Source organism: Panulirus ornatus, chromosome 73 (genome assembly GCF_036320965.1).
Source record: "Panulirus ornatus isolate Po-2019 chromosome 73, ASM3632096v1, whole genome shotgun sequence".
In the NCBI taxonomy this organism is placed as follows: Eukaryota; Metazoa; Arthropoda; class Malacostraca; order Decapoda; family Palinuridae; genus Panulirus; species Panulirus ornatus.
The window spans coordinates 16350438-16370437 of NC_092296.1; the positions used below are offsets into that span (position 1 = coordinate 16350438).

General features: G+C 49.0%; 1 protein-coding gene across 5 annotated transcripts in view; it reads left to right on the forward strand.

Moving 5' to 3' along the window:
- Window positions 1-20000, forward strand: part of LOC139748197 (uncharacterized) — a 588267-nt gene that overhangs the window by 391285 nt on the left and 176982 nt on the right. The window contains exon 5 of one of the 5 annotated variants that reach the window (XM_071661020.1): window positions 749-1251. The exons of the other annotated variants lie outside the window; for them this stretch is intronic. Coding sequence (XP_071517121.1) covers window positions 749-752 — 4 coding nt within the window. The 3' untranslated portion in view covers window positions 753-1251. Of the gene's footprint in view, window positions 1-748; window positions 1252-20000 lie in introns of those variants that run through there. 5 annotated transcript variants of the gene reach the window in all.

A 20000-nucleotide genomic window follows, 5' to 3' on the forward strand; every position in this document is an offset into this window, starting at 1 on the left:
ACGACCCTGTAATGTCGTGTTGCTTACGTCTTTTAACTACCCTCAATCGTTATGTCGCTTCTTGAACGACCTTGTGTCGTCGTACTGTTTGCGATTCATAACGACCCCGTGTGGTCGTGTTACTGACGACCCCTAACGACCCCATGCGACGCCCATGTGTCGTCGTCGTCGTCGTGTGTGACCCAGTATGACCCCACCACCTTCACCACCACCACCATCACCACCACCATCACCATCTTTCTTTAATCCAAGGCTCTCCTCGGCCACCACCGTTTTGGCCCGACCTTCTCCCGTGGTCTAACCACCATGTGTGTGTGTACGGATTGGAGGCAAGCGGGTGTAATGTTCCGTTAATATCACTTAGAGTGACTTCGGATCCCACCTAGAGGACCAGTAATAGAGGGGGGGGAGGGGGGGCTCTGTGGTCGTTAGGCCACTGGTTTTACCCTGTGGGGGCGGGGGTGGGTGTGTGGTGGTCAGGGGCCCCCGTAACTGGCCAGCGGCACGAACCTGGTGACAGATCGCAGGTTTATTGGCCACGGAAGGATGGGCCCGAACTACCACCCTCTCGCTTTTGCCTCGCCGGCTGGTCACGAAGGTCGGCTCTCTCTCTCTCTCTCTCTCTCTCTCTCTCTCTCTCTCTCTCTCTCTCTCTCTCTCTCTCTCTCTCTCATATATGACATTATATGTATTAGAGGAAAAGGCTGAATTCTTATTGTATTATTAAAGTGTTTTTCTTTCTTTTCAGGTAAGTTCATGGTCAAGTGATGGCTTGGTGAACGTGGGGGAGTACAGGTGAGTTGATAGCCAGGTGAGGGGGTCAGGTGTTGGCCAGGTGAGGGGTCAGGTGCTGACCAGGTGAGGGGAGTCAGGTGTTGGCCAGGTGAGGGGTCAGGTACTGGCCAGGTGAGGTGAGTCAGGTGTTGGCCAGGTGAGGGGTCAGGTACTGGCCTGGTGAGGTGAGTCAGGTGTTGGCCAGGTGAGGGGACAGATGCTGGCCAGGTGATGGTGTAATTAGGTCCACCAAGACCCAGCCCCTTACCTCTTTCTCACGGGTCTTGTACACAGTGGGATTGTATGTGGTCACTTTAGGATCCTCCTCACTACCTACCTGTAGTAGATCATCACCTGTAGAAGGTCACACCTGTAGAAGGTCATCACCTGTAGAAGGTCACACCTGCAGAAGGTCACACCTGTAGAAGGTCATCACCTGTAGAAGGTCATCACCTGTAGAAGGTGTTCCAAGATTAGATCTCGAGTGTTGGCTGAAGTAGAACGATGTTGAACGATCATAGCTGAAGCTGGCACACCTAAAGGCCAGACTGCCAACCCACCATTTCATTTCATGTAGACAATCACATGTTTACCAAATGGCGTCCTAGCTACGTCTCTTCGATGTATATCAACTGACTGTTATATTTCTCTCTTATGTCTCCCCTGATGATGTGATTATTACACGAAAGTGCACTTGGGACACTTGACCTCTAAAACATACTTGTAATTACCGTGATATACACTCTGTCTGACAAATTCCACATTACACAAAGAGCTAAGTTTGCTTCTAAGAAAATGGTGAGTCCTACTGAGATTCATATACAGATAATTAAGTCTCCATCTAATGAAAAAAAGGGAACTCCTGTCCAAATGCCATGAATTCATCTCTCGTTGAGCAGTCGCTCCGAATACAGTGGATTTGACCCCGGTCCTTGTGTGGATGGAGTATTGCTGTCAGTACAGTAGACAGATTCAGGTCCAAAACAATCCGACGTTTGATGACCTTGCCTCATAACTTGACCCTCTTACCCTCCACCATGGCCTTGGGTCACTAGTCTCTCGCTGGTGTAGATGTCACTCTACTTTTTGTTCCGTAGAATTTGTCTCTGATTGTAGATCTTCCTCATATATTCTACCACGTAGTACTGGGCGAGTTGACTGCGTCGCCGAGCGTTGGCAACTCCAGGATGTTAGGCCGTTGCGATATCTGTTTCCTTCCCTCCACGGCTGAGCTTTGGAACTCGTACCGGATCTTTTCCCAAATGACAGAATTTCTACGACCTCCAAAGCAGATCCATCTGTCTGACCCCTGTCTGGACGACTGAGTGTCCGTGACCTGTGCCTTTTGACCCGAGCCTTTGACCTCCACGCAATGTGGACATGTTTATGTGAGGTTCATGTGCACCATGAGGGTAGTCTTCCACGTGTGAGAATATCCTGGCTGGTGATGGGATATTCGCACGTAAAATCTTCTTTTATGAAGATAGTATTCGTGTTGATCACAGATATTCTTAGATAAGGAATCGCTGAATTGTTCCGGGGTGTCATTGTTTGTTTGTTTGTTTGTTTGTTTGTTTTCTTTCCTCTGTTTATGAGAGACTGTATTCAAGTTAACTACCCCACACGACCGTAGATGCAGTAATGGTGTCATATTAACGATGGTTGGAGAAGGGAAGGTGGGTCGCTGGTAGCTGTTGGAGCCAGCAGACCAGGGAACACCGGGTCTCGTCAGCTGAGCTGTTGGAGGACACGCCCTCACCTGGAGGTAGCTGGGGCAGGGGTTGTGCTGTGAGGCGCGGGGGTGAGGTTGGGCCGAGCACACATTAACCTTGCGGTGGGGTTTAGGGGGTGCCATGCTCCCCCCCCCTCTCTCTCTCTCTCTCTCTCTCTCTCTCTCTCTCTCTCTCTCTCTCTCTCTCTCTCGCCCACCTGGAGGACGTGTTGTAGGTGGTGTGGGGCTGGAGGTGGGGTTATTGTGGTGGTTGTGGAGGTTGTCAGTACAGGTCACGGGGTGGGGGAGGGTTGGTCATTACCTACCCCCACACCCACTACAGTGCTGGAGATCAATGATGTTGGGGCGGTGATGAGAACATGACATGGGATTATACTGGATTAATGTTGTTTACACACACACACACACACACACACACACACACACACACACACACACACAAGCCTAGACCTTATTCGGACCACCACGCCATCGTTAACCCCAGCCATTAAGAGATCCCTCGTCCCCATACACGCAGTTCGATGCCGGCACCACAACGTCATCCCTCCAGCTGGGCTCGTTACAGACCCGGGGGGGGGGGGGGGGGGGGGGGTTCCCAACCATCGTGTACGTCACCGGTAACCACCAGATCGCCTTGTTGGTGTGTGTGTGTGTGTGTGTGTGTGTGTGTGTGTGTGTGTGTGTGTGACCCGGTCATGCTAGTAAGTGGTTGTGTGTATGGTAGGTATGTACTCTCCTGGACGGCAGCTCTCGCTTGTGTGATGACATAGATAAATCATTTGTTATTATTTTGTTATTATTATGGCGGCAACATGGTATATACACACAGTCCACACACGCAAATATACATACCTATACATCTCAACCGTATAACATATATAGATATACACACACAGACATATACATATATAACTCATTTGTACATATTTCATTACTGTCTGTGCCTTATTTTTTATTCCCATCGTCCACCTGCCACACCATGGAATAACTAACCCCCTTCCCCGCCTCTCATGCTCTCATGTCGACTCTATCATTGAATCGGGTGGGTAGCGCTAGGGGGGGGGGGGAAAAGGGAAACAACAAAGGCCGCATTCGTTCACACTCTTGTCTCTAGCTGTTTCTTGTTAAGGAGGGCCACCCGAATCTCAGCTCCCTTTTCCACATTCCTCCAGTAGGCCCCCACATACTTTTCCATGGTTTTACCATATCACGCTTTGAACATGCCTGGGTCAATCCATTGATCAAGCACGTCTTCGTACCACGTGTTATTCCCTCATCGTTCCAATTCAACTCTATTCCTGGCGCGCCTTCACCCCTGCTTATGTTCAGCGGTATCCGATCACCCTCAATATAATCTTTTTCACTCCATCTTTCCACCTCCGGTTTGGTTTTCCACACTTCTTATCGCTGTTCCCTCCACCCCTTCTTGACACAGCATATTATCCTCTTGGCGGGTCTTATTCTCTTTCCTCACACTTCATTCCTCTACATCTTTATTCATGTTGACCAAACCATTTTTTTCTCTACAAAACACCCTCTTATGCTACTCTGGTACCTCACTCTTTTTTTACCTCAAATCTCTATCTTTCCCGTATTTTTTATCTTAACTTGATGTATTTCTCAAACAACCGCATCACCCCTCTTCATTGGCCTCAAACATCTCATTGTCCAGCACTTCAACACATTCCCTCCCCTTAAGTGCGCACATATCGCGAGTACTGTGCCACACACGAAACCGTCGCATAGGCCTGGGGGGTAGTTAGTTGGGTTCATCCGAGTCTATAATGTGGGGGTGGTAATAGGGGTGGGCGGCTATCTTGTCCAAAGGGGGTGCGTGCCCATAGAGAATGGTCGAGTCTTCCTCTAAACAGTCAGGATTTATTGGCGCCAAGAATTTGTTCGCACCCTCCCCCAAAAAAAAACCTTGTACTATTTATTCGTTTGCGATGTACTTCCTGGTTACATGGTTCCATACGCTGACCACACATCATATCTACTCCCTGAGATCTCTAAAAAACTTTTCTTCCTCCAGTTTTTTCTCCCCCCCCCCCCCACATTCAAACTTACCCCCCAAATTTTGACTTGACCCTCAACATCCCTCTACGTGGACCTTATAACCCTTGCTCTTATTCTCATTTACTCTCAACTTTCTTCATTTCAAACACTTTATCAAAAACTCAGTCACCAGCCTTCTGCCCAGTTTCTCACGTTGATTCTGCACCACCAGTCGCTTGTTTCATCAGCGAACAGAGAAGCTGTACCTCACTTCCCATAAGCTCTCTCTTCCACAACAGACGGCCATACTTGCCCCTCTTTCCAATAAATCTTTGCTATTCACCCCCTCCATACAATCCACAGCCATAAACTATTACAAAATTAAACAACCAAGGAGACCCCCCTGCGCTAACCTACATTTACTGTGATACCAATCACTTTGCCTCTCTTCCTACCACGTAACACATGCCGTTCAGTGCCTCACGATAAATACTTTTCACTGCTACTAACAACGTGCCTCCCACTACCATATATTCTTAATACCGTCCACAGGAGCATCTCTTCTAATCAACTATATCATATGCCTTAGCCAGATCTTAATATGCTAATTCCAAATGCTTTTGCTTTCTAAAGTATTTATTCAATACATTTCTTCAAAGCAAACAAACCTTAGATACTACACATCCTCTACCACGGCTGATACAACACTGTCCTCTTCCCCAAGCGGAGGCGCTGGAACATGCCTTCACCCTATCAATCAATTCGCCTCCTCATATTATTTACTGGAATTACTCATCAAACTATAGACCCTCTGTATTTTGAGCAATTTCCACTCATTATCCTTGGCCTTTGTTCAATGCACTATGCTAGCATGCCGCAAGATCCGAAGGCCAACATCACCATTGAATCAGACATACATTTAAATAACCTTACAAACAGTACGGTCAACTATTACCCCCAGTCACCCCTGGATTTAATTAATAGGACAATGCCTATTCCATCCTAATCCCAGCTGCGGTGCCGGATTGAAGCCTGACGTCAAAAATTGTTATTACCTCTTCTCTGGGAACCAAAGCAGTTTCCGATCCATTGTCGAACGAGTGCACACCTCTCGCGTCCATAAACACCAAGTTGCGGACCTCTGGATATTCTGAATCATAGCTTCACAATCGCGTGCTTTCTTGTCGGCACACCTTCTCCGTCGCACTGAACACTACTTGGTATCTACTCAGACTATCGAGCCCTGATTTATTATTTTTTGTTATTATGATTTTTATTAATTTTTTAGTATTATGATTATTATGGTTTGTTGGTGTTATTTTATTATTATGTTGACCACACTAGAGGACTGGTCACCACTAGAGTATATTTTTGGTATTTATTCTCCGCTGCTGTATGATGAACATCAGGGGCTGGGGAGGGACCTGTGGCCAGTACAGGTCCTGGACCAGAGAAAGGGTGCGACTGTGAGGCGAGTGGCCCCAAGATGGTAGACACCTGTCTCTCTCTCTCTCTCTCTCACACACACACACACACACACCTCACACACACACACACACACACACACACCTACAACCTGGAGGGGGTTGGGGAAGTGGGGTAAGGTTGGGGTTATTGTGGTGGTTGTGGTTGGGAAGAGGGGGTTGGGGGGGGAGTCGGTCCGTATTTATGATTGCCGTGCTCGGCGTGGGACGCTCGCTCGGTTACGATCCCCCCCCCCCACCCCCCCTGTTGGTTTTACCGAACTTTTACATAAACAAAAAATACAAACGCAATTGAAGAAGAGGGAGAAAATGGTTTTCAACCTTTTTTTTTAAGGCAGTGTGGGCTCTATTTTATACTCCGTGTGAAATCATCAGGTTCCCTGGTTTTGTCTTTTTTGGATCGGTGGCCAGACCGCAGTTTATGAGGTCATGTGTGTTTTGTGTTATTATGTTTTTGTTTGTGTGTGTGTGTGGTATAACTGCGTGGGCGTGATGGGGAGATGGTGTTGGTGTTGGAGACGTGTGTTTGCCTGCGGTTATAGTTGGAGATATTGTTCGCAGGTCCGTGATTGTGTCTTATCGCCGTAGTGCTCGCGCATGATGTGTTTGTGCCTTGTTTGGGGTGTTGTGCTGCCCGCTCACGTTTTATGTCCGTGGTTGTTGTTTGTGTAGGTTCTCAGTTGTTGGTGCTGGGGGGCGTTAGTGTTGGCCTAGGTTGGGCCGAGCAGATGGGTTTTGTGTGCAAGAAGATCATCGTCACAGGGCCAGTAGGGCAGTTGGGCGCTGTATTATTTAGGGGGCTGCGGAGAGAGGCGGGGTGGGCGGGCTGGTGGGGGTGTTTTGTCTGAAGGTGGGGGGGGCCCGTGGTGAACTTTGTGGGGGCGTGCGGACAGGCATGGCCACGTTTTTGTGTTGATTGTCGAGTGGTCAAAACCACCTTAGTGCGTGGCCCAGTGTTGGTGATGGTGGGGGGGGGGGGGGGCGGTTCGTATTTTTTTGTTGTTTTTTTTTGAGCCATATCTGTTAATTTTTCGTTCTCGCCAAAGTGGACGTTGATCATGGGCATATGAGCAAATAGAAATGAATATAAAGAAAAAATAAATAAAAGCTATGGAAATGGGATGAAAAAAAATGATATAGTGTTGGAGCGGGACGCCATACCTGACACAACTGGTGATTACACTGATGGTGGTCGTTAGACCAGTGAACTACCAATTATTCACCGCTTGGCGATATTTGGACCGATGGCACAGGGTTGTGGTTTTTTGAGTATGGTACAATGTGGGGTGAAGCGGCTTCTGATTGTGAGCACCAGGATGGTGACGTTTCTGGGCTACTGGCCAGTTGTCGTGGGATCTGTGGCCGTGTGGACAACATCGCTGAGATGGCCTCGGCTCCTGATTCGTTTGCACGTCCGGAATGGTGGCGCACCTCTCAGGTCTGGGGTAGATAGGAATGGGTTGGGGGTGGGGGAGGGGGTGCGGGGAGGGGGCACGAAGTGCCCAGACCACTCCGCTCTCTGTGTAGGAAATATTCGGCTGGGTAGGGGGAAAAGATAGCAGAGGAAAAGATACGAGAAGGAGAGAAAGACAGAAATCCAAGGGAAGAATGAAAATAAAGAGTAGGAAAGAAGAGAAAAGCTGCCAGCGAAGAAACACACCGAGAGAGAAGCAAGAGAATTACGACTTGAGAGAAAAGAGAAAACGATAAGTTTAGGGGAGAAAGCGGCGAAAGGTCAGAAAGCTAAAAAGGAGCCAGCACCGAGGGACAGAAAGAACAACAAAGGGAAACTTTAAAAGGGGGAGCGAGAACAGATAGGGCGAGAGACCTGTAAGAAGTAAAGCGGAAGCGGGAGTCGAGCACAGAGAAGAGAAAGGCTAAGCGGGCACGCTCGACGAGAGAGAAGAGAGCCGAAGAGAAAGCGAAGAAGAGACGCGAGATAGAAGGGGACAGAATAAGAAGAGACCCGAGAGAAGAGATACGATTCTGCATGACCGTGCGACTAGAAGATAAGACAGGAGAAAAGTAATGAGAGACAGATACGAGCTTGAAAGAGACAGGACGAGAAAGAGAAGAAGAGGCAAGCTAGGAAGAGCCAAGAGACGAGAGAGAGGCAGAAAGGAGAACGATAAGCAACGAGACGCAGACGCACTGGCGGGAGCAGGATCGATACGAGAGACAGAGACGAAGAGAAAGATAAGCAGGGAGGCCCAGAACGGAGAGAGGCAGAGCGAGAGAGAGAGCAGCTCACCGAGAAGAAGCGAACGATAAGACGAGCAAGAGACGCAAGAGAAAGATCCGACGAGACAGATAACGTAGGGCAAGGAGCAGAGACAAGAGCAGACGCGGGAAAGAGGAGAGCGAAAGAGATCTGAGGAGACAGCTCAGGGAGTGAGAGGAAGAGAGTAAAGAGACTAGGACGAGAAAGAGAAGAAGGACCCAAGATAAGAAGAGAAAGCAAGGAAGACGAGACCGATCAGAATAGAAAGCTAAGCAGGGACAGAGAAGAAGAGAAATAGAAGAGGAGAAGGATAAGAAGAGGGCGAGCAGCAGATCACGTAGACAGAGATAAAGCGCAGACGAGCAAGATCAGAACGAGAAAGCAGACGAAGAGAAAGATAAGACGCGAAAGATAAAGAAGTGAGAGAGAAGAAAAAGGAGATAAGATCAGCAGAGGCGCGCGCGCGCGCACGAAGCGAGAAGGCAGAAACAAGATCAGCGGCGACACCGCTAGCGGAGCAAGCATACCGAAGCGCGCGAGAGCGAGCCGAGAGCAAGAGATCGAAGAGTAAAGATAAGAAGAGACGAGAAGCGATAAAGCCTGCAGCCGAGAAGAGACGAAGGGAAGGAGACGAGAAATTAAGAAGAACAGAGACGACGAGGAACGCTAAGCGGAGACCGATACGGAGAGAGCAGAGCCGAAGACGCCGAGAAGAAGGAGAAAGATAGAAGCGCAAGAGAAGCGAGGACAAACGATAACATCGAGCACGATCATGCGAAGGGACAGAGAAGAAGAGCAATAGAGCGGAGAAAGATACGAGGAGAGAGAGCAGAAGATACCGATAAAGACGCTAAAGATAAGAAGAGAAGATAAGAAGAGTACGCTAAGAAGGGAACAGAGGGGGCACGAGACAGAGACGCGGAGAACGATAGCAAGAGAGAGAGCAAGAAGCTAAAGGAGACAACGATAAAGCAGAAGATGAGAAAGTACGAGAGAAAGATCAGAAGAGCACAGATAAGAGCGCCAAGAGCACGCACGGAGAGGGGCAGCGAATAGATCAGCCGAGAACGCGCCGCAGAGAGGGGCGGAAGCGAAAGATACGGAGGAGAGCGAGAGAGAGACGAAGAATAAAGAGCCGACCGAGAAAGCATTACGAGAGAGGGTGGGCCACGAGGAAACAAGAAAGAGAAAGATAGAAGGAAAGAGCACAGATACAGACGAGACAGAGACAGACGAGCCGGGCAGGAAGAGACACGATAAGACGATCAAGAGAAGAAGATACAAGAGAAGGAAGAGAATAGATAAGACAGAGAAAGATAAGCAGGGGAAAGAGGGGCGGAAGCGCACGAGAAGAGGAGAAAGATACAGACAGCGCGACAGCAGATATCCCGCGCCGTCCGTCAATCGCCTCCGCGCCCGATCAGCACACGAGCAAGCTCCGACGCGACCCGCTCCAGAAGAGTCCGAGCATCAGAGAGGGAGACTTCTCCCTCACCTCCTATCCTCTCCTCCTCAACCTCTCCTCTTCCCCCTACTTCCTCTCTCTCTCCTCGACCCCTCCCCCTCCCCCCTCCTCCTCCTTCCCTCACCCTCTCCCTCACCTCCTCTCCCACCTCTCTCCCTTCCTCCTTCTTCTTTCCCCCCTTCCACCCCCTCTCCCTCTCCTCCTCTCCCTCACCTCTTCTCCCTCCTTCTCTCTCTCTCTCTCTCCTCCTCACCCTCTCCTCCTCTCCCTCACCGCCTCTCCCTCTCCTCCTCTCCCTCACCTCCTCTCCCTCACCTCCTCTCCCTCTCCTCCTCTCCCTCACCTCTTCTCCCTCACCTCCTCACCCTCTCATCCTGTCCCTCTCCTCCTCTCCCTCTCCTCTCCCAATGCCACCACCGGTGCCATCCATTTATATTGCCAATTTTGTTGGCGGGGGAGTCCCCCCCCCCACGGAACACGGGAGAGGTAGAACTACCCAAAAACCTCCCCCTCCCCCTCCCTCCCCTCCCTCCCCCTCCTCACCTTGACTCATGGGGGATGGAAGCGGAAGTTGTGGGGGGGGGGGGGGAGTCCGTGTGGACAAAGCATCTATGTCCTCCACGGGGTTGTAGGGTCGTTCTACGGGTTGCAGGTCGTCCCATGGGGTTGTAGAGTCGTAGCAACTCAACTGGAGACGACCCTCTCCACCACACAACTCTCAGGGGTTGTGATGGACCTTCTCCCCAGACGCACACCCACCTACACACACGACCCCAGACTTCAACACACACACACACACACACACACACATACACACACACACATACACACACACACATACACACACACACACACACACACACACACACACGCGCGCGCGTCTTTCTGCCAAACTTGGCGGTTGTTATGGGCGAGATTAGCAGAGGTTGTGGATGAGAGGGAGAGGGAAGGTAGTGGGTGTAGGTGGGGGAGGGAGAGGGAAGGTAGTGGGTGTAGGTGGGGGAGGGAGAGGGAAGGTAGTGGGTGTAGGTGGGGGAGGGAGAGGGAAGGTAGTGGGTGTAGGTGGGGGAGGGAGAGGGAAGGTAGTGGGTGTAGGTGGGGGAGGGAGAGGGAGGGTAGTGGGTGCAGGTGGGGGAGGGAGAGGGAGGGTAGTGGGTGCAGGTGGGAGGTGGGTTGTGATAGGCTGTAACACACTTGTCATATCCACCGGCAGCTGGAGCCAGAGGGGGGGGGCGCTGCTGGCTGTCCAGGGGGGGAGGGGGGGGGGAGGGAGGGGTAGTTAACCTCGAGGTTTGGAGGTTTGGCCAAAGCTCTGGTGTCATTTGCTATGGCAGGTCTAACCCCCCCCCCCCAGGCGAGCGTACCCCCCCCCCCCCTTGAGCACGAACCCACAGGGGTCAGGTCAAAGGCCAGTGAGGGGGGGAGGGGGGGTGTCCGAGCGTCGTGTGGTGTGGACGGGAAATACAGGCCGGGGGGGGGGCGGGGCGGGAGGGGGCACCTCGGACAGCCTGATTGATCAGGACGGGGGCGCCCCCCCCCCCCAGACCGGGACGTGGGGTTAGAGACAGACAGTGTCGCTAACTCCAGGAGGAAAGGCAGGATAAAAATCCTGCCGCCTGTGGAAGAGAGAGAGAGAGGGAGAGAGAGAGAGAGAGAGAGAGAGAGAGAGAGAGAGAGAGAGAGAGAGAGGGGGAGGGAGGGAGGGAGGGAGGGCTCCTTCCCTCCTGCCCTCCGCAGCGAGAGCCCATAAGTCGCTCAGCTGCCCAGCCTCTGGTGGTGGTTGTGGTGTGGTATATTACCTGGAACCATCCAGTCTTATATGGGCTCACGGCTGCACGTGTGAGTCCAGGAACTGCGCTCTTCTTCTTCTTCTTCTTCTTCACGTCCTCCTCCTCCTCCTCCTCCTCCTCCTCCTCCTCCTCCTCCTCCTCTTCCTCCTCCTTGCAGTGATCTTTGTGTGGCTTCGTTTCCAGTCATGTCCGTCCTGCTGTTACGTTTCCAGTCATGTCCCTGATGGTCGTGTGTGTGTGTGTGTGGTGTGTGTGTGTCCAGGTTAGCTCCCTCATGTCACAGTTTCCCTCCACTACCTGTGATACACCCGCTCGTGTCCGCCCGCCCGCCGCCCCTTCCTTCCCTCCAGGCCAAGCTCTGCTGGACGTTGTAAGGCGTGTGAGGGATTGAAGAGCCTCACTGTGGCCCGCCAGCTTGTGTATGGAGCCCAGCTTAATAGCCTCTTCCAGCTGGTGAGGACTCAAGCGGACGAGCTAATTATCTGGTTGGCGGTAGTTTAGGCTTGTCCCTCCCTCCACCCTCAGCTGGAGGCTGGCTGGAAACCTGGAAGCAAAGGGTTAATATTCCAGCATGATGCAAGCAGGTTGGCCCATCCTTTTCCCTGTAACCTCGCTAATGTGTTTCCAGCGAACGTTCTTGTAATGTTTCCAGCAAACGTTTTTGTACTGTTTCCAGTGAACGTTCTTGTACTGTATCCAGTAAACGTTCTTGTAATGTTTCCAGTGAACGTTCTTGTACTGTTCCAGTGAACGTTCTTGTAATGTTTCCAGTGAACGTTCTTGTACTGTTCCAGTGAACGTTCTTGTAATGTTTCCAGTGAACGTTCTTGTACTGTATCCAGTAAACGTTCTTGTAATGTTTCCAGTGAACGTTCTTGTACTGTTCCAGTGAACGTTCTTGTAATGTTTCCAGTAAACGTTCTTGTAATGTTTCCAGTAAACGTTCTTGTAATGTTTCCAGTGAACGTTCTTGTACTGTTCCAGTGAACGTTCTTGTAATGTTTCCAGTGAACGTTCTTGTACTGTATCCAGTAAACGTTCTTGTAATGTTTCCAGTGAACGTTCTTGTACTGTTCCAGTGAACGTTCTTGTAATGTTTCCAGTGAACGTTCTTGTACTGTTCCAGTGAACGTTCTTGTAATGTTTCCAGTGAACGTTCTTGTACTGTATCCAGTAAACGTTCTTGTAATGTTTCCAGTGAACGTTCTTGTACTGTTCCAGTGAACGTTCTTGTAATGTTTCCAGTAAACGTTCTTGTAATGTTTCCAGTAAACGTTCTTGTAATGTTTCCAGTGAACGTTCTTGTACTGTTCCAGTGAACGTTCTTGTAATGTTTCCAGTGAACGTTCTTGTACTGTATCCAGTAAACGTTCTTGTAATGTTTCCAGTGAACGTTCTTGTACTGTTCCAGTGAACGTTCTTGTAATGTTTCCAGTGAACGTTCTTGTACTGTTCCAGTGAACGTTCTTGTAATGTTTCCAGTGAACGTTCTTGTACTGTATCCAGTAAACGTTCTTGTAGTGTTTCCAGTGAACGTTCTTGTACTGTTCCAGTGAACGTTCTTCTAATGTTTCCAGTAAACGTTCTTGTAATGTTTCCAGTAAACGTTCTTGTAATGTTTCCAGTAAACGTTCTTGTAATGTTTCCAGTAAACGTTCTTGTAATGTTTCCAGTAAACGTTCTTGTAATGTTTCCAGCAAACGTTTTTGTACTGTTTCCAGTGAACGTTCTTGTACTGTTTCCAGTGAACGTTCTTGTAATGTTTCCAGTGAACGTTCTTGTACTGTATCCAGTAAACGTTCTTGTAATGTTTCCAGTGAACGTTCTTGTACTGTTCCAGTGAACGTTCTTGTAATGTTTCCAGTAAACGTTCTTGTAATGTTTCCAGTAAACGTTCTTGTAATGTTTCCAGTAAACGTTCTTGTAATGTTTCCAGTAAACGTTCTTGTAATGTTTCCAGTAAACGTTCTTGTACTGTTCCAGTGAACGTTCTTGTACTGTTCCAGTGAACGTTCTTGTAATGTTTCCAGTGAACGTTCTTGTACTGTTCCAGTAAACGTTCTTGTACTGTTCCAGTAAACGTTCTTGTACTGTTCCAGTGAACGTTCTTGTACAGTTCCAGTGAACGTTCTTGTACTGTTCCAGTGAACGTTCTTGTACTGTTCCAGTGAACGTTCTTGTACTGTTTCCAGTGAACGTTCTTGTACTGTTCCAGTGAACGTTCTTGTACTGTTCCAGTGAACGTTCTTGTACTGTTCCAGTGAACGTTCTTGTACTGTTCCAGTGAACGTTCTTGTACTGTTCCAGTAAACGTTCTTGTACTGTTCCAGTGAACGTTCTTGTACTGTTCCAGTGAACGTTCTTGTACTGTTCCAGTGAACGTTCTTGTACTGTTCCAGTAAACGTTCTTGTAATGTTTCCAGTGAACGTTCTTGTACTGTTCCAGTGAACGTTCTTGTACTGTTCCAGTGAACGTTCTTGTACTGTTCCAGTGAACGTTCTTGTACTGTTCCAGTAAACGTTCTTGTACTGTTCCCGTGAACGTTCTTGTACTGTTCCAGTGAACGTTCTTGTACTGTTCCAGTGAACGTTCTTGTACTTTTCCAGTGAACGTTCTTGTACTGTTCCAGTGAACGTTCTTGTACTTTTCCAGTGAACGTTCTTGTACTGTTCCAGTGAACGTTCTTGTACTGTTCCAGTAAACGTTCTTGTACTGTTCCAGTGAACGTTCTTGTACTGTTCCAGTGAACGTTCTTGTACTGTTTCCAGTGAACGTTCTTGTACTGTTCCAGTGAACGTTCTTGTACTGTTCCAGTGAACGTTCTTGTACTGTTCCAGTAAACGTTCTTGTACTGTTCCAGTGAACGTTCTTGTACTGTTCCAGTAAACGTTCTTGTACTGTTCCAGTAAACGTTCTCGTACTGTTCCAGTAAACGTTCTTGTACTGTTCCAGTAAACGTTCTTGTACTGTTCCAGTAAACGTTCTTGTACTGTTCCAGTGAACGTTCTTGTACTGTTCCAGTAAACGTTCTTGTACTGTTCCAGTAAACGTTCTTGTACTGTTCCAGTAAACGTTCTTGTACTGTTCCAGTGAACGTTCTTGTACTGTTCCAGTGAACGTTCTTGTACTGTTCCAGTAAACGTTCTTGTACTGTTCCAGTGAACGTTCTTGTACTGTTCCAGTAAACGTTCTTGTACTGTTCCAGTAAACGTTCTTGTACTGTTCCAGTGAACGTTCTTGTACTGTTCCAGTAAACGTTCTTGTACTGTTTCCAGTAAACGTTCTTGTACTGTTCCAGTAAACGTTCTTGTACTGTTCCAGTAAACGTTCTTGTACTGTTCCAGTAAACGTTCTTGTACTGTTCCAGTAAACGTTCTTGTACTGTTCCAGTGAACGTTCTTGTACTGTTCCAGTAAACGTTCTTGTACTGTTCCAGTGAACGTTCTTGTACTGTTCCAGTAAACGTTCTTGTACTGTTCCAGTAAACGTTCTTGTACTGTTCCAGTAAACGTTCTTGTACTGTTCCAGTAAACGTTCTTGTACTGTTCCAGTAAACGTTCTTGTACTGTTCCAGTAAACGTTCTTGTACTGTTCCAGTAAACGTTCTTGTACTGTTCCAGTAAACGTTCTGGTCTTGTATCAGCGGTGTGTTGTCTTGGACGGGGTTGCCGTTGAGCGCCAGCATCTGTATCTCCGGGGAATTTTCCAGCGAATTGTCATCATTGTTTACAAGAAAGTCGTTTTTACTGTGATGATTTGCTGAGGCGCTTTCTCACAGTGAGCTGCTGCTGCTGTGGTGTCAGCAGAGACTCCGCTTCTGCTGCCGGGCTAGCAGAAGCCCCGCCTGCTCCTGCTCATGTCCCGGAGGCTCATGGCCAAAGCGTTTCCGAAGTGTCGAGGAGGAAGAGCGTTCACCTGGGCAGGGCCAGCGTGGGCCACTACCTTCCACAAGGTGCTGGACACGCTTACATCATCCAGGGCCGGGCTCTCCATACACCCACCAGGGTTTGGAAAGGCCACATGGCAGCGCCATTCCATCGTCTTATGTCTTTCATGCGGCCGTAAAGACCCACACATTACGAGAGAGAGAGAGAGAGAGAGAGAGAGAGAGAGAGAGAGAGAGAGAGAGAGAGAGAGAGAGAGTAAGTAGTGAAGACGTGCCTCTTTACCGAGAAGCAGCCCCGGAGTGGGAGGGAGGGAGGAGGGGGGTGCGGGGAGGGAAGTTTTATTGAGAGGTTTTGTGTGAGTGGAGACTCAGTGTTCTTAGTATTCTGAGGAGGACGAGGACGAGGACGAGGAGCCGTTGTATTCTGAGGAGGAGGTGGAGGAGGAGCCGTTGTATTCTGAGGAGGAGGTGGAGGAGGAGCCGTTGTATTCTGAGGAGGAGGTGGTGGAGGAGCCGTTGTATTTCCAGTAACCGTAATTTCACTTCACCTGCCCCAGCGGCTCCTGTCCTGTGGACGATGTAACCAGACTGCTCACGGCTTGCTTGACTGTAGGTAGATAGGTAGGTAGGTAGGTAGGTAGGTAGGGAGGTAGGTAGGTAGATAGATAGATAGAGGGATAGATAGGTAGGTAGAGATAGATAGGTAGATAGATAGCTAGATGGATAGATAAGTAGAGGGATAGATAGGTAGGTAGGTAGGTAGATAGATAGGTAGGTAGGGAGGTAGGTAGATAGATAGATAGATGTATAGATAGATAGATAGATAGATAGAGGGATAGATAGGTAGGTAGAGATAGATAGATAAGTAGAGGGATAGATGGGTAGGTAGACAGATAGGTAGATAGACAGGTAGGTAGGTAGAAAGATAGATAGATAGATAGAGGGATAGATAGGTAGGTAGAGATAGGTAGATAGATAGGTAGATAGATAAGTAGAGGGATAGATAGGTAGGTAGAGATAGATAGGTAGATAGATAAATAAGTAGAGGGATAGATAGGTAGGTAGAGATGGATAGGTAGATAGATAGATAGATAGATAAGTAGAGGGATAGATAGGTAGGAAGACAGATAGATAGGTAGATAGATAGATATAGATATATACATCGTACCGTAGTACTCCGCTTGCCCGAGGTCACAGTGCCAGGTTGTATGCCTTCGTCAAAGATACTTTTCACTCCAAAGGAGGCCAGCATTTCCCTGCTGCTGGAAGTAGCGCAGCCTTGGATCTGCAGTACATGTTAAAAGAGGGTTCCTAGGGAAGTAAACTATATATGTTTATCAAATGGCGTCCTAGCTTCGTCTCTTCGATGTATATCAACTGACTGTTATATTTCTCTCTTGTGTCTCCCCTGATGATGTGATTATTACACGAAAGTGCACTTGGCAACTTATCGTGTTTCATTTTCCCCCTGGACTCATAGGAATATATATATATATATATATATATATATATATATATATATATATATATATATATATATATATATATATATATATATATATTTTTTTTTTTTTTTTTTTTTTTTTCTTTGTCGCTGTCTGCCGCGTTTGCGAGGTAGCGCAAGGAAACAGACGAAAGAAATGGCCCAACCCACCCCCATACACATGTATATACATACGTCCACACACGCAAATATACATACCTACACAGCTTTCCATGGTTTACCCCAGACACTTCACATGCCCTGATTCAATCCACTGACAGCACTTCAACCCCGGTATACCACATCGATCCAATTCACTCAATTCCTTGCCCTCCTTTCACCCTCCTGCATGTTCAGGCCCCGATCACACAAAATCTTTTTCACTCCATCTTTCCACCTCCAATTTGGTCTCCCACTTCTCCTCGTTCCCTCCACTTCCGACACATATATCCTCTTGGTTAATCTTTCCTCACTCATTCTCTCCATGTGCCCAAACCATTTCAAAACACCCTCTTCTGCTCTCTCAACCACGCTCTTTTTATTTCCACACATCTCTCTTACCCTTACGTTACTTACTCGATCAAACCACCTCACACCACACATTGTCCTCAAACATCTCATTTCCAGCACATCCATCCTCCTGCGCACAACTCTATCCATAGCCCACGCCTCGCAACCATACAACATTGTTGGAACCACTATTCCTTCAAACATACCCATTTTTGCTTTCCGAGATAATGTTCTCGACTTCGTGTGGCACACATTCTTCAAGGCTCCCAGGATTTTCGCCCCCTCCCCCACCCTATGATTCATTTCCGCTTCCATGGCTCCATCCGATGCCAGATCCACTCCCAGATATCTAAAACACTTTACTTCCTCCAGTTTTTCTCCATTCAAACTTACCTCCCAATTGACTTGACCCTCAACCCTACTGTACCTAATTACCTTGCTCTTATTCACATTTACTCTTAACTTTCTTCTTTCACACACTTTACCAAACTCAGTCACCAGCTTCTGCAGTTTCTCACATGAATCAGCCACCAACGCTGTATCATCAGCGAACAACAACTGACTCACTTCCCAAGCTCTCTCATCCCCAACAGACTTCATACTTGCCCCTCTTTCCAAAACTCTTGCATTTACCTCCCTAACAACCCCATCCATAAACAAATTAAACAACCATGGAGACATCACACACCCCTGCCGCAAACCTACATTCACTGAGAACCAATCACTTTCCTCTCTTCCTATATATATATATATATATATATATATATATATATATATATATATATATATATATATATATATATATATATATATAATCTTTTGTGGTTTGGTTGATAGTCACGACGCGCTCCACGTTCCTTAGATTTGGAAGCTGCTGCTCTAGTCTTGCGTTCCAGACCTCCCCCCCCCCCCCGTCCTCCATCCCCAAGTGTCAAAGGAACTTCAAACCCACGCCACCCCACACCCCACACCCCACCCCACACCCCCACCCCACACCCCCCACCCCACACCCCCACCCCACACCCCCCACCCCACACCACACCCCACCCCACACCCCACACCCCACCCCACACCCCACACCACACCCCACCCCACACCCCCCACCCCACACCACACCCCACCCCACACCCCACACCCCACCCCACACCCCACACCACACCCCACCCCACACCCCCCACCCCACACCACACCCCACCCCACACCCCCCACCCCACACCACACCCCCCACCCCACACCCCACACCCCACACCACACCCCACACCACACCCCCCACCCCACACCCCACCCCACACCCCCACCCCACACCCCCACCCCACACCCCCCACCCCACACCCCCACCCCACACCACACCCCACACCACACCCCCCACCCCACACCACACCCCACGCCACACCCCACCCCACACCCCACACCACACCCCACCCCACACCCCCCACCCCACACCACACCCCACGCCACACCCCACCCCACCCCAGCAGCATTTTTGAAATTCGTCTCATCTATAGATCACTCGCGTCATTCTCTCTCTCTCTCTCTCTCTCTCTCTCTCTCTCTCTCTCTCTCTCTCTCTCTCTCTCTCTCTCTCTCTCTCTGCATGTGATTGTCTGGCCACCACCCCCCCCCCCCCCACCCTGGAATGGCCTATCTGGCAGAGCCTAATGGTCGTACTGGCAATGTTCGTTGGCTGTATCTGATCGTTGTCCCGGGAAATGCCTGATGGCGGAGGGAGGGAGAGGGAGGGAGGGAGGGAGAGGGAGGGAGGGAGGGCATCTGCCAGAGGGCAGTCGTGAGGGAGGTTATCTCTACCTGGTGTTGTACATGTGCAACTGTTAAATGTAATTCTAAACCCGTAATTGTAGTTCAGTAGTGATATACAGGAGGGAGAGGGAGGGGGGATGTAGCATTGGTATTCGCGTTAGATCGTGTGGCTAGAATTACCTTAACTGGGACTGCGTTGGTGTAGCTCTCGAGTTATTACCGTGGGAGGGTTTGGTTATACAGTGGGAGGGTTTGGTTGTACAGTGGGAGGGTTTGGTTATACAGTGGGAGGGTTTGGTTGTACAGTGGGAGGGTTTGGTTGTACAGTGGGAGGGTTTGGTTATACAGTGGGAGGGTTTGCTTATACAGTGGGAGGGTTTGGTTGTACAGTGGGAGGGTTTGGTTGTACAGTGGGAGGGTTTGGTTATACAGTGGGAGGGTTTGGTTGTACAGTGGGAGGGTTTGGTTGTACAGTGGGAGGGTTTGGTTATACAGTGGGAGGGTTTGGTTGTACAGTGGGAGGGTTTGGTTGTACAGTGGGAGGGTTTGGTTATACAGTGGGAGGGTTTGGTTGTACAGTGGGAGGGTTTGGTTGTACAGTGGGAGGGTTTGGTTATACAGTGGGAGGGTTTGCTTATACAGTGGGAGGGTTTGGTTGTACAGTGGGAGGGTTTGGTTATACAGTGGGAGGGTTTGGTTGTACAGTGGGAGGGTTTGGTTGTACAGTGGGAGGGTTTGGTTATACAGTGGGAGGGTTTGGTTATACAGTGGGAGGGTTTGGTTGTACAGTGGGAGGGTTTGGTTATACAGTGGGAGGGTTTGGTTATACAGTGGGAGGGTTTGGTTGTACAGTGGGAGGGTTTGGTTATACAGTGGGAGGGTTTGGTTGTACAGTTGGAGG